The sequence below is a fragment of the Platichthys flesus genome, chromosome 24 (genome assembly GCF_949316205.1).
Source record: "Platichthys flesus chromosome 24, fPlaFle2.1, whole genome shotgun sequence".
In the NCBI taxonomy this organism is placed as follows: Eukaryota; Metazoa; Chordata; class Actinopteri; order Pleuronectiformes; family Pleuronectidae; genus Platichthys; species Platichthys flesus.
In genome coordinates, this window is record NC_084968.1 from 14,314,209 (window position 1) to 14,329,694 (window position 15,486).

The window sequence follows — 15,486 nt, forward strand, 5'->3', positions numbered from 1 at the left end:
ATATGACCGTGACATTATTTAAACCTTTTCACAACAACTGATAAATCCAGTGCTTCACAAATCGTGCAGTTTGGATCTTTAAGTCATAAACTGTCGTTGATGATGAAGAGCAAAGATTAAACAGTTTTCTCTTCAGCACATGAAACATAATGGATCTGTCGTTGAGCTTCTTGAGCTTCTGAGATGAAACGTTCTGGTTTCTCTCCAGTGTCTGAGTCGCAGCACGGCCGTGGAGATCGTGAACATCAGTAAAGTTCTTCAGGCCGAGACCAGGATGCTGCTCGACGGGAAACTTCTGGTACAACTCTTCATCTCCTCGTCTTCTCTCTTAAGAGACACGATGCCTTCTTTTTAATCTCAAATATCACATTAAGTCTCTGAACGTTCTTGTGTTCACATCCTGTCTCCTCCTCGCCAGTCGGAGTCTCCAGAGGAAGAGGAGCTCCGGTCGACTCTCAACAGCCTCAGTGCCGAGCTCCACAAGCTGGACGACATCCACTGGATCTGTCCGCTCATGTGCTCGGACGAGGTAGCAGCCAATCGCAGCGCAGCGTCTGAGAGTGAGAACCTTCCAGGCCTCCGTGTTCACCGTCTGCTCGTCTTTCACAGGAGTCGGTGAGGAGCAGCAAGAGCAGCAGCAGCAGCATGAAGCTGAAGATCTGCCCCAAGGTGAAGAAGGACCGAGAGAAGCTCCACAAGCAGAAGTCCAACAGTTCTCTCTCAGGTGAGAAAATCAGGAATCAGCTTCTAGTGTGTTGTCTTCAGTTGTAAAAGCTGCTGCTGCTCTGCCAAGGAACCAGATATTGGCAAATGAATCATTAATAATCAATAATCAGTAATTTGAATTTACTCTCTCTGTCTGGCAGGAACTTGGGAAATCAAAGGTGTCGCTGAGGCAGATTCCTCCGGCAACTGAACTCCTGCGTGAGGAGCTTTTCATCCCGGGGGGGGGGGGGGGGGGCCTGCCCAGTGACCTCACAGAGGAGCGAGGAAGGAAAACCATCTTCCAACTTTTACGCCGTTCCCCTCCCTGTGTCGCTACTTCGTCCTTTTTTGAAACGGGGGGGGGGGGGTAATCCTTCTCCTGTTGTTTGAATTAGTTTGAAAGGGGGCGTGGCTTTGCATCGCTTCACCATCAGCGTTTTGCTTCTGTTGACCTGCTCCGGCTGGCAAGTGGGCGTGGCCAATGGGACGAGGGAGGCGTGGCCAACGACGTCGCCAAACGTGTCATCGACGACAACATTTTTACGTGGTGCTCTCCTCGCATGTTGAGTGCAGCCATCTTGTTTTATATCTATTATTGCAAATCGTTAAATTGTTTTTCCTCGTTAGCTTCAGTTGTTTTCTTCAGTATTTATTTCTCGTCGCTGCTGCCATGAAAACTCCGACGGCATCAAATCCACAAAATGAACAAACATCTCGACCTTCACTTCTACTGAGCTGGAGAATATCTTAAATGTTGCAAAAAATATTTACTGAGGAATGTACTTGTGTGGACTGGTGTTAACCTGGAGATTATAAAACGTTTAATGATGATAACTCGCATATGATTTCACAAAGGTTCTGTTGTGGTGGTTCCTGATGAGCTGTGACTCATGAGGTCCGAGGCTGCAGAGGAAAACGTTCTCAAGTCGTTTCATCCGTGTTTCAGCTTTTTGAAAAGATGGAGAGACTTTAAAGTTCGGTACATCGCTCGGTTATTATCACGTTTTAAAAAGGTTCGATGTTTTTGACAGTTTACGCTGAGGAAGCATATTCCTCTTACTTTGCCATACTCTTGATTGTAAATGTAATATAGGAATAAGAGTCAGTGGATATTTGATTTTTGCCTTGTCTGTGGTTAAAAGCTATTATCAACATCAAATATATATATATATATATATTTTTTAGTATATCTTATTTTCCCAATGGTAACGTGTGAAGCTTTGCTTCCGACAAACTCGGCCACTGTGCGTATACACAAAGCCAGTTCCTGCTGTTGTGTGTCGCTGCATGTGAACTCACATTCGCCTCTTCACACATCTTCAGCTGATTGTTCCGACCAGTGGCATTTGTGCAATTTAAATATTTTATTATCTGCTCCAGGTTATTGTAGTAAGACACTGGAGGAGGGTTTAGTTTAGCGAAGGAAAACAGATGAACGTCCATCTTTTCCAGAGAGTTATTAGACTTCATATTAAGTTGATATATTATACGCCTGCAGCCTGAATCACCACATGACGTGAGGAACACGTTTGGCTTTAGTACAATTTACATGTTTTACAGGAAGGACCATTCAGGAAGTTATTTTGCGATGATACAGCAAAAGTGTGAATTGCTGAATTACAGGGTATCATTTTAAAAGCTAGAATAGTTCGGATGTAAGGAACTCATCGACATTAGGACCTGAGTCTCATAACCACAGAAACCTATTTTATCAAGACAACACATGAATCAGAAATCCACTTTGACTCAGGTCTTTTATTTTGAAGGTTAAACTCACGCGGGATCGTTTCTGTGCTTCTTGGTTTCCTGTCCTTCAAACTAGCCCTTGAGGGGGCGGAGCTACTGTGAGGCGTTGTACATTAATTTCTAGATCTGGTCAGATTGTGTGTTCATCGTGTGCCGCTACACACCTCAGAGGCTTTAGTGGTGTCGTGCCAAGTTCAGTGGATTATGAGACATACAAGGTGTGGGTGTGTATGTGGGTGTGTGTGTGTGTGTGTGTGTGAGCTTCAGATGCAAAAGACGTATGTCGTACATTTCAAAGTTTACTGTATCTTGCCTTGCACTTTACAAAGAAGCAAACTTTACGGGGGGGGAATACATTTTACTGTACGTGTGTGTGTTTAAGACTTCGAGTGGGTACGAGAGTTTTTTATATTGATTTAATAACTTTTATTTATGTCAAACGTGTGTTGATGAAATGTATTATATCTAACCAAGTGTAAAAAGAATGATAAGTGTTTCTTACATCAGTGGTTGACCATCTGCTCCCATGTGACACCAGTATGATTGTCATCCCACTGCCTTTCAGATGTCGCTCAGATTTAACGAGTTCTTCGGTATCATAAGAGACAGTTCTGCCAAAAATGTGATGTCATGTACAGCTTTTGTTGAATTGCTTTATTAATATTTTTATTGTTGGAAAATGGACCGGAAGCGAATACAGGATAAAAACATTTCATAGTTGTTTATCTTTTTAAAGCATCTGAATATAATCGACTTTATTTAATAACTTTTTGGACCAGAGCTCAAAAGACACATGACCATATTAGTGAACACGCCCCCTGATCCGAGCAGCCAATCACGGAGGCTGTGTGCAGCGCTGGGAGCCGACTCGATGTTGCACGACCCTGTACGTTGCGAGGTGTTTTATTGTGTAATTGTGTGCAGTGTGTAACAAAGACAAAGTCAGTGCAACCCTTTGGAGATTAAAGGATTAATTGATGTGAAGTGAACAATCGACTGGTGTCGTGTGATTTTCATTATTCTTCTTCCAGGTCGAGAGATGTGAAGAGTAAGTGTACGACAAGTACAACCTCGTTCACACAATGTGTGTTGAAAGGTAAAAAGTCATAGGTTAGCATGTCGTCCGAAATATGATGAAAAAGTCATAGCTTAGCATGTCGTCCGAAATATGATGAAAAAGTCATAGGTTAGCATGTCGCCCGAAATATGATGAAAAAGTCATAGGTTAGCATGTCGTCCGAAATATGATGAAAAAGTCATAGCTTAGCATGTCGTCCGAAATATGATGAAAAAGTCATAGGTTAGCATGTCGCCCGAAATATGATGAAAAAGTCATAGGTTAGCATGTCGTCCGAAATATGATGAAAAGTCATAGGTTAGCATGTCGTCCTAAATATGATAAAAGTCATAGGTTAGCATGTCGTCCTAAATATGATGAAAAAGTCATAGGTTAGCATGTCGTCCGAAATATGATGAAAAAGTCATAGGTTAGCATGTCGTCCGAAATATGATGAAAGTCATAGGTTAGCATGTCGTCCGAAATATGATGAAAAGTCATAGGTTAGCATGTCGTCCTAAATATGATAAAAGTCATAGGTTAGCATGTCGTCCGAAATATGATGAAAAGTCATAGGTTAGCATGTCGTCCTAAATATGATAAAAGTCATAGGTTAGCATGTCATCCGAAATATGATGAAAGTCATAGGTTAGCATGTCGTCCGAAATATGATGAAAAAGTCATAGGTTAGCATGTAGTCCGAAATATGATGAAAAAGTCATAGGTTAGCATGTCGCCCGAAATATGATGAAAAAGTCATAGGTTAGCATGTCGTCCGAAATATGATGAAAAGTCATAGGTTAGCATGTCGTCCTAAATATGATAAAAGTCATAGGTTAGCATGTCGTCCTAAATATGATGAAAAAGTCATAGGTTAGCATGTCGTCCGAAATATGATGAAAAAGTCATAGGTTAGCATGTCGTCCGAAATATGATGAAAAGTCATAGGTTAGCATGTCGTCCTAAATATGATAAAAGTCATAGGTTAGCATGTCGTCCTAAATATGATGAAAAAGTCATAGGTTAGCATGTCGTCCGAAATATGATGAAAAAGTCATAGGTTAGCATGTCGTCCGAAATATGATGAAAGTCATAGGTTAGCATGTCGTCCGAAATATGATGAAAAGTCATAGGTTAGCATGTCGTCCTAAATATGATAAAAGTCATAGGTTAGCATGTCGTCCGAAATATGATGAAAAGTCATAGGTTAGCATGTCGTCCTAAATATGATAAAAGTCATAGGTTAGCATGTCATCCGAAATATGATGAAAGTCATAGGTTAGCATGTCGTCCGAAATATGATGAAAAAGTCATAGGTTAGCATGTCGTCCGAAATATGATAAAAAGTCATAGGTTAGCATGTCGTCCGAAATATGACGAAAAAGTCATAGGTTAGCATGTCGTCCGAAATATGATAAAAGTCATAGGTTAGCATGTCATCCGAAATATGATGAAAGTCATCGGTTAGCATGTCGTCCGAAATATGATAAAAGTCATAGGTTAGCATGTCGTCCGAAATATGATGAAAAAGTCATAGGTTAGCATGTCGTCCGAAATATGATAAAAAGTCATAGGTTAGCATGTCGTCCGAAATATGATAAAAAGTCATAGGTTAGCATGTCGTCCGAAATATGATGAAAAGTCATAGGTTAGCATGTCGTCCTAAATATGATAAAAGTCATAGGTTAGCATGTCGTCCTAAATATGATGAAAAAGTCATAGGTTAGCATGTCGTCCGAAATATGATGAAAAAGTCATAGGTTAGCATGTCGTCCGAAATATGATGAAAGTCATAGGTTAGCATGTCGTCCGAAATATGATGAAAAGTCATAGGTTAGCATGTCGTCCTAAATATGATAAAAGGCATGTCGTCCGAAATATGATGAAAAAGTCATAGGTTAGCATGTCGTCCTAAATATGATAAAAGTCATAGGTTAGCATGTCGTCCGAAATATGATGAAAGTCATAGGTTAGCATGTCGTCCGAAATATGATGAAAAAGTCATAGGTTAGCATGTCGTCCGAAATATGATGAAAAAGTCATAGGTTAGCATGTCGTCCGAAATATGATGAAAAAGTCATAGGTTAGCATGTCATCCGAAATATGATGAAAGTCATAGGTTAGCATGTCGTCCGAAATATGATGAAAAAGTCATAGGTTAGCATGTCGTCCGAAATATGATAAAAAGTCATAGGTTAGCATGTCGTCCGAAATATGATAAAAGTCATAGGTTAGCATGTCGTCCGAAATATGATAAAAAGTCATAGGTTAGCATGTCGTCTGGAATATGATTAAAAAGTCATAGGTTAGCATGTCGTCTGAAATATGATGAACACGTCATAGATTACCATGTCGTCCGAAATATGATAAAAGTCATAGGTTAGCATGTCGTCCGAAATATGATGAAAAAGTCATAGGTTAGCATGTCGTCCGAAATATGATGAAAAAGTCATAGGTTAGCATGTCGTCCGAAATATGATAAAAGTCATAGGTTAGCATGTCGTCCTAAATATGATAAGTCATAGGTTAGCATGTCGTCCTAAATATGATGAAAAAGTCATAGGTTAGCATGTCGTCCGAAATATGATGAAAAGTCATAGGTTAGCATGTTGTCCTAAATATGATAAAAGTCATAGGTTAGCATGTCGTCCGAAATATGATGAAAAAGTCATAGGTTAGCATGTCGTCCGAAATATGATGAAAAAGTCATAGGTTAGCATGTCGCCCGAAATATGATGAAAAAGTCATAGGTTAGCATGTCGTCCGAAATGTGATGAAAAGTCATAGGTTAGCATGTCGTCCTAAATATGATAAAAGTCATAGGTTAGCATGTCGTCCTAAATATGATGAAAAAGTCATAGGTTAGCATGTCGTCCTAAATATGATAAAAGTCATAGGTTAGCATGTCGTCCGAAATATGATGAAAGTCATAGGTTAGCATGTCGTCCGAAATATGATGAAAAAGTCATAGGTTAGCATGTCGTCCGAAATATGATAAAAAGTCATAGGTTAGCATGTCGTCCGAAATATGATAAAAGTCATAGGTTAGCATGTCGTCTGAAATATGATAAAAGTAATAGGTTAGCATGTCGTCCTAAATAGGATAAAAGTCATAGGTTAGCATGTCGTCCGAAATATGATGAACACGTCGTAGGTTAGCATGTCGTCCGAAATATGATAAAAGTCATAGGTTAGCATGTCGTCCGAAATATGATAAAAGTCATAGGTTAGCATGTCGTCCGAAATATGATAAAAGTAATAGGTTAGCATGTCGTCCTAAATATGATAAAAGTCATAGGTTAGCATGTCGTCCGAAATATGATAAAAAGTCATAGGTTAGCATGTCGTCCGAAATATGATGAAAAAGTCATAGGTTAGCATGTCGTCCGAAATATGATGAAAAAGTCATAGGTTAGCATGTCGTCCGAAATGTGATAAGACATAGGTTAGCATGTCGTCCTAAATATGATGAAAAAGTCATAGGTTAGCATGTCGTCCGAAATGTGATAAGTCATAGGTTAGCATGTCGTCCTAAATATGATGAAAAAGTCATAGGTTAGCATGTCGTCCGAAATATGATACAAGTCATAGGTTAGCATGTCGTCCTAAATATGATAAGTCATAGGTTAGCATGTCGTCCGAAAAATGATGAAAAAGTCATAGGTTAGCATGTCGTCCGAAATATGATGAAAGTCATAGGTTAGCATGTCGTCCGAAATATGATGAAAAGTCATAGGTTAGCATGTCGTCCTAAATATGATAAAAGTCATAGGTTAGCATGTCGTCCGAAATATGATGAAAGTCATAGGTTAGCATGTCGTCCGAAATATGATGAAAAAGTCATAGGTTAGCATGTCGTCCGAAATATGATGAAAAAGTCATAGGTTAGCATGTCGCCCGAAATATGATGAAAAAGTCATAGGTTAGCATGTCGTCCGAAATATGATGAAAAGTCATAGGTTAGCATGTCGTCCTAAATATGATAAAAGTCATAGGTTAGCATGTCGTCCTAAATATGATGAAAAAGTCATAGGTTAGCATGTCGTCCGAAATATGATGAAAAAGTCATAGCTTAGCATGTCGTCCGAAATATGATGAAAAAGTCATAGCTTAGCATGTCGTCCGAAATATGATGAAAAAGTCATAGGTTAGCATGTCGCCCGAAATATGATGAAAAAGTCATAGGTTAGCATGTCGTCCGAAATATGATAAAAGTCATAGGTTAGCATGTCGTCCGAAATATGATAAAAGTCATAGGTTAGCATGTCGTCCGAAATATGATAAAAGTCATAGGTTAGCATGTCGTCCGAAATATGATAAAAAGTCATAGGTTAGCATGTCGTCTGGAATATGATTAAAAAGTCATAGGTTAGCATGTCGTCTGAAATATGATGAACACGTCATAGATTACCATGTCGTCCTAAATATGATAAGTCATAGGTTAGCATGTCGTCCTAAATATGATGAAAAAGTCATAGGTTAGCATGTCGTCCGAAATATGATGAAAAGTCATAGGTTAGCATGTTGTCCTAAATATGATAAAAGTCATAGGTTAGCATGTCGTCCGAAATATGATGAAAAAGTCATAGGTTAGCATGTCGTCCGAAATATGATGAAAAAGTCATAGGTTAGCATGTCGCCCGAAATATGATGAAAAAGTCATAGGTTAGCATGTCGTCCGAAATGTGATGAAAAGTCATAGGTTAGCATGTCGTCCTAAATATGATAAAAGTCATAGGTTAGCATGTCGTCCTAAATATGATGAAAAAGTCATAGGTTAGCATGTCGTCCTAAATATGATAAAAGTCATAGGTTAGCATGTCGTCCGAAATATGATGAAAGTCATAGGTTAGCATGTCGTCCGAAATATGATGAAAAAGTCATAGGTTAGCATGTCGTCCGAAATATGATAAAAAGTCATAGGTTAGCATGTCGTCCGAAATATGATAAAAGTCATAGGTTAGCATGTCGTCTGAAATATGATAAAAGTAATAGGTTAGCATGTCGTCCTAAATAGGATAAAAGTCATAGGTTAGCATGTCGTCCGAAATATGATGAACACGTCGTAGGTTAGCATGTCGTCCGAAATATGATAAAAGTCATAGGTTAGCATGTCGTCCGAAATATGATAAAAGTCATAGGTTAGCATGTCGTCCGAAATATGATAAAAGTAATAGGTTAGCATGTCGTCCTAAATATGATAAAAGTCATAGGTTAGCATGTCGTCCGAAATATGATAAAAAGTCATAGGTTAGCATGTCGTCCGAAATATGATGAAAAAGTCATAGGTTAGCATGTCGTCCGAAATATGATGAAAAAGTCATAGGTTAGCATGTCGTCCGAAATGTGATAAGACATAGGTTAGCATGTCGTCCTAAATATGATGAAAAAGTCATAGGTTAGCATGTCGTCCGAAATGTGATAAGTCATAGGTTAGCATGTCGTCCTAAATATGATGAAAAAGTCATAGGTTAGCATGTCGTCCGAAATATGATACAAGTCATAGGTTAGCATGTCGTCCTAAATATGATAAGTCATAGGTTAGCATGTCGTCCGAAAAATGATGAAAAAGTCATAGGTTAGCATGTCGTCCGAAATATGATGAAAGTCATAGGTTAGCATGTCGTCCGAAATATGATGAAAAGTCATAGGTTAGCATGTCGTCCTAAATATGATAAAAGTCATAGGTTAGCATGTCGTCCGAAATATGATGAAAGTCATAGGTTAGCATGTCGTCCGAAATATGATGAAAAAGTCATAGGTTAGCATGTCGTCCGAAATATGATGAAAAAGTCATAGGTTAGCATGTCGCCCGAAATATGATGAAAAAGTCATAGGTTAGCATGTCGTCCGAAATATGATGAAAAGTCATAGGTTAGCATGTCGTCCTAAATATGATAAAAGTCATAGGTTAGCATGTCGTCCTAAATATGATGAAAAAGTCATAGGTTAGCATGTCGTCCGAAATATGATGAAAAAGTCATAGCTTAGCATGTCGTCCGAAATATGATGAAAAAGTCATAGCTTAGCATGTCGTCCGAAATATGATGAAAAAGTCATAGGTTAGCATGTCGCCCGAAATATGATGAAAAAGTCATAGGTTAGCATGTCGTCCGAAATATGATAAAAGTCATAGGTTAGCATGTCGTCCGAAATATGATAAAAGTCATAGGTTAGCATGTCGTCCGAAATATGATAAAAGTAATAGGTTAGCATGTCGTCCTAAATATGATAAAAGTCATAGGTTAGCATGTCGTCCGAAATATGATAAAAGTCATAGGTTAGCATGTCGTCCGAAATATGATGAAAAAGTCATAGGTTAGCATGTCGTCCGAAATATGATGAAAAAGTCATAGGTTAGCATGTCGTCCGAAATGTGATAAGACATAGGTTAGCATGTCGTCCTAAATATGATGAAAAAGTCATAGGTTAGCATGTCGTCCGAAATGTGATAAGTCATAGGTTAGCATGTCGTCCTAAATATGATGAAAAAGTCATAGGTTAGCATGTCGTCCGAAATATGATACAAGTCATAGGTTAGCATGTCGTCCTAAATATGATAAGTCATAGGTTAGCATGTCGTCCGAAAAATGATGAAAAAGTCATAGGTTAGCATGTCGTCCGAAATATGATGAAAGTCATAGGTTAGCATGTCGTCCGAAATATGATGAAAAGTCATAGGTGAGCATGTCGTCCTAAATATGATAAAAGTCATAGGTTAGCATGTCGTCCGAAATATGATGAAAGTCATAGGTTAGCATGTCGTCCGAAATATGATGAAAAAGTCATAGGTTAGCATGTCGTCCGAAATATGATGAAAAAGTCATAGGTTAGCATGTCGCCCGAAATATGATGAAAAAGTCATAGGTTAGCATGTCGTCCGAAATATGATGAAAAGTCATAGGTTAGCATGTCGTCCTAAATATGATAAAAGTCATAGGTTAGCATGTCGTCCTAAATATGATGAAAAAGTCATAGGTTAGCATGTCGTCCGAAATATGATGAAAAAGTCATAGCTTAGCATGTCGTCCGAAATATGATGAAAAAGTCATAGGTTAGCATGTCGCCCGAAATATGATGAAAAAGTCATAGGTTAGCATGTCGTCCGAAATATGATGAAAAGTCATAGGTTAGCATGTCGTCCTAAATATGATAAAAGTCATAGGTTAGCATGTCGTCCTAAATATGATGAAAAAGTCATAGGTTAGCATGTCGTCCGAAATATGATGAAAAAGTCATAGCTTAGCATGTCGTCCGAAATATGATGAAAAAGTCATAGGTTAGCATGTCGCCCGAAATATGATGAAAAAGTCATAGGTTAGCATGTCGTCCGAAATATGATGAAAAGTCATAGGTTAGCATGTCGTCCTAAATATGATAAAAGTCATAGGTTAGCATGTCGTCCTAAATATGATGAAAAAGTCATAGGTTAGCATGTCGTCCGAAATATGATGAAAAAGTCATAGGTTAGCATGTCGTCCGAAATATGATGAAAGTCATAGGTTAGCATGTCGTCCGAAATATGATGAAAAGTCATAGGTTAGCATGTCGTCCTAAATATGATAAAAGTCATAGGTTAGCATGTCGTCCGAAATATGATGAAAAGTCATAGGTTAGCATGTCGTCCTAAATATGATAAAAGTCATAGGTTAGCATGTCATCCGAAATATGATGAAAGTCATAGGTTAGCATGTCGTCCGAAATATGATGAAAAAGTCATAGGTTAGCATGTCGTCCGAAATATGATAAAAGTCATAGGTTAGCATGTCGTCCGAAATATGATGAAAAAGTCATAGGTTAGCATGTCGTCCGAAATATGATAAAAAGTCATAGGTTAGCATGTCGTCCGAAATATGATAAAAAGTCATAGGTTAGCATGTCGTCCGAAATATGATGAAAAGTCATAGGTTAGCATGTCGTCCTAAATATGATAAAAGTCATAGGTTAGCATGTCGTCCTAAATATGATGAAAGTAATAGGTTAGCATGTCGTCCTAAATATGATAAAAGTCATAGGTTAGCATGTCGTCCGAAATATGATAAAAAGTCATAGGTTAGCATGTCGTCCGAAATATGATGAAAAAGTCATAGGTTAGCATGTCGTCCGAAATATGATGAAAAAGTCATAGGTTAGCATGTCGTCCGAAATGTGATAAGACATAGGTTAGCATGTCGTCCTAAATATGATGAAAAAGTCATAGGTTAGCATGTCGTCCGAAATGTGATAAGTCATAGGTTAGCATGTCGTCCTAAATATGATGAAAAAGTCATAGGTTAGCATGTCGTCCGAAATACGATACAAGTCATAGGTTAGCATGTCGTCCTAAATATGATAAGTCATAGGTTAGCATGTCGTCCGAAAAATGATGAAAAAGTCATAGGTTAGCATGTCGTCCGAAATATGATGAAAGTCATAGGTTAGCATGTCGTCCGAAATATGATGAAAAGTCATAGGTTAGCATGTCGTCCTAAATATGATAAAAGTCATAGGTTAGCATGTCGTCCGAAATATGATGAAAGTCATAGGTTAGCATGTCGTCCGAAATATGATGAAAAAGTCATAGGTTAGCATGTCGTCCGAAATATGATGAAAAAGTCATAGGTTAGCATGTCGCCCGAAATATGATGAAAAAGTCATAGGTTAGCATGTCGTCCGAAATATGATGAAAAGTCATAGGTTAGCATGTCGTCCTAAATATGATAAAAGTCATAGGTTAGCATGTCGTCCTAAATATGATGAAAAAGTCATAGGTTAGCATGTCGTCCGAAATATGATGAAAAAGTCATAGCTTAGCATGTCGTCCGAAATATGATGAAAAAGTCATAGCTTAGCATGTCGTCCGAAATATGATGAAAAAGTCATAGGTTAGCATGTCGCCCGAAATATGATGAAAAAGTCATAGGTTAGCATGTCGTCCGAAATATGATAAAAGTCATAGGTTAGCATGTCGTCCGAAATATGATAAAAGTCATAGGTTAGCATGTCGTCCGAAATATGATAAAAGTAATAGGTTAGCATGTCGTCCTAAATATGATAAAAGTCATAGGTTAGCATGTCGTCCGAAATATGATAAAAGTCATAGGTTAGCATGTCGTCCGAAATATGATGAAAAAGTCATAGGTTAGCATGTCGTCCGAAATATGATGAAAAAGTCATAGGTTAGCATGTCGTCCGAAATGTGATAAGACATAGGTTAGCATGTCGTCCTAAATATGATGAAAAAGTCATAGGTTAGCATGTCGTCCGAAATGTGATAAGTCATAGGTTAGCATGTCGTCCTAAATATGATGAAAAAGTCATAGGTTAGCATGTCGTCCGAAATATGATACAAGTCATAGGTTAGCATGTCGTCCTAAATATGATAAGTCATAGGTTAGCATGTCGTCCGAAAAATGATGAAAAAGTCATAGGTTAGCATGTCGTCCGAAATATGATGAAAGTCATAGGTTAGCATGTCGTCCGAAATATGATGAAAAGTCATAGGTTAGCATGTCGTCCTAAATATGATAAAAGTCATAGGTTAGCATGTCGTCCGAAATATGATGAAAGTCATAGGTTAGCATGTCGTCCGAAATATGATGAAAAAGTCATAGGTTAGCATGTCGTCCGAAATATGATGAAAAAGTCATAGGTTAGCATGTCGCCCGAAATATGATGAAAAAGTCATAGGTTAGCATGTCGTCCGAAATATGATGAAAAGTCATAGGTTAGCATGTCGTCCTAAATATGATAAAAGTCATAGGTTAGCATGTCGTCCTAAATATGATGAAAAAGTCATAGGTTAGCATGTCGTCCGAAATATGATGAAAAAGTCATAGCTTAGCATGTCGTCCGAAATATGATGAAAAAGTCATAGGTTAGCATGTCGCCCGAAATATGATGAAAAAGTCATAGGTTAGCATGTCGTCCGAAATATGATGAAAAGTCATAGGTTAGCATGTCGTCCTAAATATGATAAAAGTCATAGGTTAGCATGTCGTCCTAAATATGATGAAAAAGTCATAGGTTAGCATGTCGTCCGAAATATGATGAAAAAGTCATAGCTTAGCATGTCGTCCGAAATATGATGAAAAAGTCATAGGTTAGCATGTCGCCCGAAATATGATGAAAAAGTCATAGGTTAGCATGTCGTCCGAAATATGATGAAAAGTCATAGGTTAGCATGTCGTCCTAAATATGATAAAAGTCATAGGTTAGCATGTCGTCCTAAATATGATGAAAAAGTCATAGGTTAGCATGTCGTCCGAAATATGATGAAAAAGTCATAGGTTAGCATGTCGTCCGAAATATGATGAAAGTCATAGGTTAGCATGTCGTCCGAAATATGAGGAAAAGTCATAGGTTAGCATGTCGTCCTAAATATGATAAAAGTCATAGGTTAGCATGTCGTCCGAAATATGATGAAAAGTCATAGGTAAGCATGTCGTCCTAAATATGATAAAAGGCATGTCGTCCGAAATATGATGAAAAAGTCATAGGTTAGCATGTCGTCCTAAATATGATAAAAGTCATAGGTTAGCATGTCGTCCGAAATATGATGAAAGTCATAGGTTAGCATGTCGTCCGAAATATGATGAAAAGTCATAGGTTAGCATGTCGTCCTAAATATGATAAAAGTCATAGGTTAGCATGTCGTCCGAAATATGATGAAAAAGTCATAGGTTAGCATGTCGTCCTAAATATGATGAAAAAGTCATAGGTTAGCATGTTGTCCGAAATATGATAAAAGTCATAGGTTAGCATGTCGTCCTAAATATGATAAGTCATAGGTTAGCATGTCGTCCTAAATATGATGAAAAAGTCATAGGTTAGCATGTCGTCCGAAATATGATAAAAGTCATAGGTTAGCATGTCGTCCGAAATATGATGAAAAAGTCATAGGTTAGCATGTCGTCCGAAATATGATGAAAAAGTCATAGGTTAGCATGTTGCCCGAAATATGATGAAAAAGTCATAGGTTAGCATGTCGTCCGAAATATGATGAAAAGTCATAGGTTAGCATGTCGTCCGAAATATGATGAAAAAGTCATAGGTTAGCATGTCGTCCGAAATATGATAAAAGTCATAGGTTAGCATGTCGTCCGAAATATGATAAAAGTCATAGGTTAGCATGTCGTCTGAAATATGATAAAAGTAATAGGTTAGCATGTCGTCCTAAAGAGGATAAAAGTCATAGGTTAGCATGTCGTCCGAAATATGATGAACACGTCGTAGGTTAGCATGTCGTCCGAAATATGATAAAAGTCATAGGTTAGCATGTCATCCGAAATATGATGAAAGTCATCGGTTAGCATGTCGTCCGAAATATGATAAAAGTCATAGGTTAGCATGTCGTCCGAAATATGATGAAAAAGTCATAGGTTAGCATGTCGTCCGAAATATGATAAAAAGTCATAGGTTAGCATGTCGTCCGAAATATGATAAAAAGTCATAGGTTAGCATGTCGTCCGAAATATGATGAAAAGTCATAGGTTAGCATGTCGTCCTAAATATGATAAAAGTCATAGGTTAGCATGTCGTCCTAAATATGATGAAAAAGTCATAGGTTAGCATGTCGTCCGAAATATGATGAAAAAGTCATAGGTTAGCATGTCGTCCGAAATATGATGAAAGTCATAGGTTAGCATGTCGTCCGAAATATGATGAAAAGTCATAGGTAAGCATGTCGTCCTAAATATGATAAAAGGCATGTCGTCCGAAATATGATGAAAAAGTCATAGGTTAGCATGTCGTCCTAAATATGATAAAAGTCATAGGTTAGCATGTCGTCCGAAATATGATGAAAAGTCATAGGTTAGCATGTCGTCCTAAATATGATAAAAGTCATAGGTTAGCATGTCGTCCGAAATATGATGAAAAGTCATAGGTTAGCATGTCGTCCTAAATATGATAAAAGTCATAGGTTAGCATGTCATCCGAAATATGATGAAAGTCATAGGTTAGCATGTCGTCCGAAATATGATGAAAAAGTCATAGGT

At 38.0% G+C, this 15,486-nt stretch overlaps 1 protein-coding gene across 3 annotated transcripts in view; it reads left to right on the forward strand.

Moving 5' to 3' along the window:
* The window catches only part of si:dkey-172j4.3 (diacylglycerol kinase delta), a 31,333-nt gene extending 27,888 nt beyond the window's left edge, over positions 1-3,445 (forward strand). For all 3 annotated transcript variants that reach the window (XM_062383836.1, XM_062383838.1, XM_062383837.1), the window contains 4 exons: positions 209-298; positions 419-529; positions 610-724; positions 867-3,445. In XM_062383836.1, coding sequence (XP_062239820.1) covers positions 209-298; positions 419-529; positions 610-724; positions 867-916 — 366 coding nt within the window. In that variant the 3' untranslated portion in view covers positions 917-3,445. The remainder of the gene's footprint in view (positions 1-208; positions 299-418; positions 530-609; positions 725-866) is intronic.
* The last annotated feature ends 12,041 nt before the right edge of the window (positions 3,446-15,486 follow it).